The sequence below is a fragment of the Myotis brandtii genome, unplaced genomic scaffold (assembly GCF_000412655.1).
Source record: "Myotis brandtii unplaced genomic scaffold, ASM41265v1 scaffold163, whole genome shotgun sequence".
Classification (NCBI taxonomy): domain Eukaryota; kingdom Metazoa; phylum Chordata; class Mammalia; order Chiroptera; family Vespertilionidae; genus Myotis; species Myotis brandtii.
In genome coordinates this window covers 814,676-815,508 of record NW_005355962.1, presented here as the reverse complement: position 1 = coordinate 815,508, position 833 = coordinate 814,676, and the positions used below count along the sequence as shown (strand labels likewise).

Sequence of the window (833 nt, the reverse complement as noted above, 5' to 3'; positions counted from 1 at the left end):
CCCCCTCCACCCCCAACCCCCGTACTATAAAGCACTGCTCTGTAATTTCCTGAGTGCTTTGAGCTGAAACAGGAAACTTGACTCAGAGACAGTGTTTTCTTAGACGCCCTCTGCACCGACCTCTCCAGGACCACCTGGCTCTGGTGGTGGAGGAAGCAGCTTGGAGAGGGAAGGGTGTGGTGTGGTGTTCACAGCTGCCTGGCTGTTCCCTGCACCGGTTTTCACACGAGAACATACTCTTTCTTCCTTTCTTCCCTGCAGGTCTCTGGAGGGACAGTACGAGAGCTGCTGGAGGCCCTGAGACAGATGGGCTACACTGAGGCCATCGAGGTGATCCAGGCAGCCTTCTGCACCTCGGGGACGGCAGCCCCCGGCCCCGGGAAGGCCACCACGCAGGCCCACTCCCGGCCTCTCTCACCTGCCTCCACAAGACAGCAGATAGGTAAAGAGAAAAAGACAGAAAAGGCATTGAGATATTTTCCTGCTTCTCGGGCCAGTGTGTTCAGTCGCTTGGGATATGGCCAGTCCTCCCCACCATTATCTCCTGAATATACTGTCCCGGTGTCCGTCTCCTCCCCGCCGGGGGCTCACAGTTCTCCCTCCTGCCCTCCTGACACCGCTGCTCAGGAAAAGGGCTGTCCCCAGGGGTGGTCACAGTTACATGTGAGTTACTTAGGTTCGCAACAAATCCTCAAAACAACATGTGGGGGGTTAAGGTAAATAGTATTTCTCTCGTCTTTTAAATGTAAAAGAGACGGAGAGAGAAATGCACGGGAACCAGCACTGGCACCCAGCGGTGACACTGCTTCTCCCCCCACCCCCCCCCCCTCAGC

At 56.4% G+C, this 833-nt stretch overlaps 1 protein-coding gene across 5 annotated transcripts in view; it reads left to right on the top strand.

Moving 5' to 3' along the window:
- NFKB1 (nuclear factor of kappa light polypeptide gene enhancer in B-cells 1) overlaps positions 1-833 on the top strand; it is a 108,238-nt gene that overhangs the window by 103,756 nt on the left and 3,649 nt on the right. For all 5 annotated transcript variants that reach the window (XM_005862301.2, XM_005862300.2, XM_014536467.1 and 2 more), the window contains one exon: positions 262-442. In XM_005862301.2, the coding sequence (XP_005862363.1) occupies positions 262-442 (181 nt within the window). The remainder of the gene's footprint in view (positions 1-261; positions 443-833) is intronic.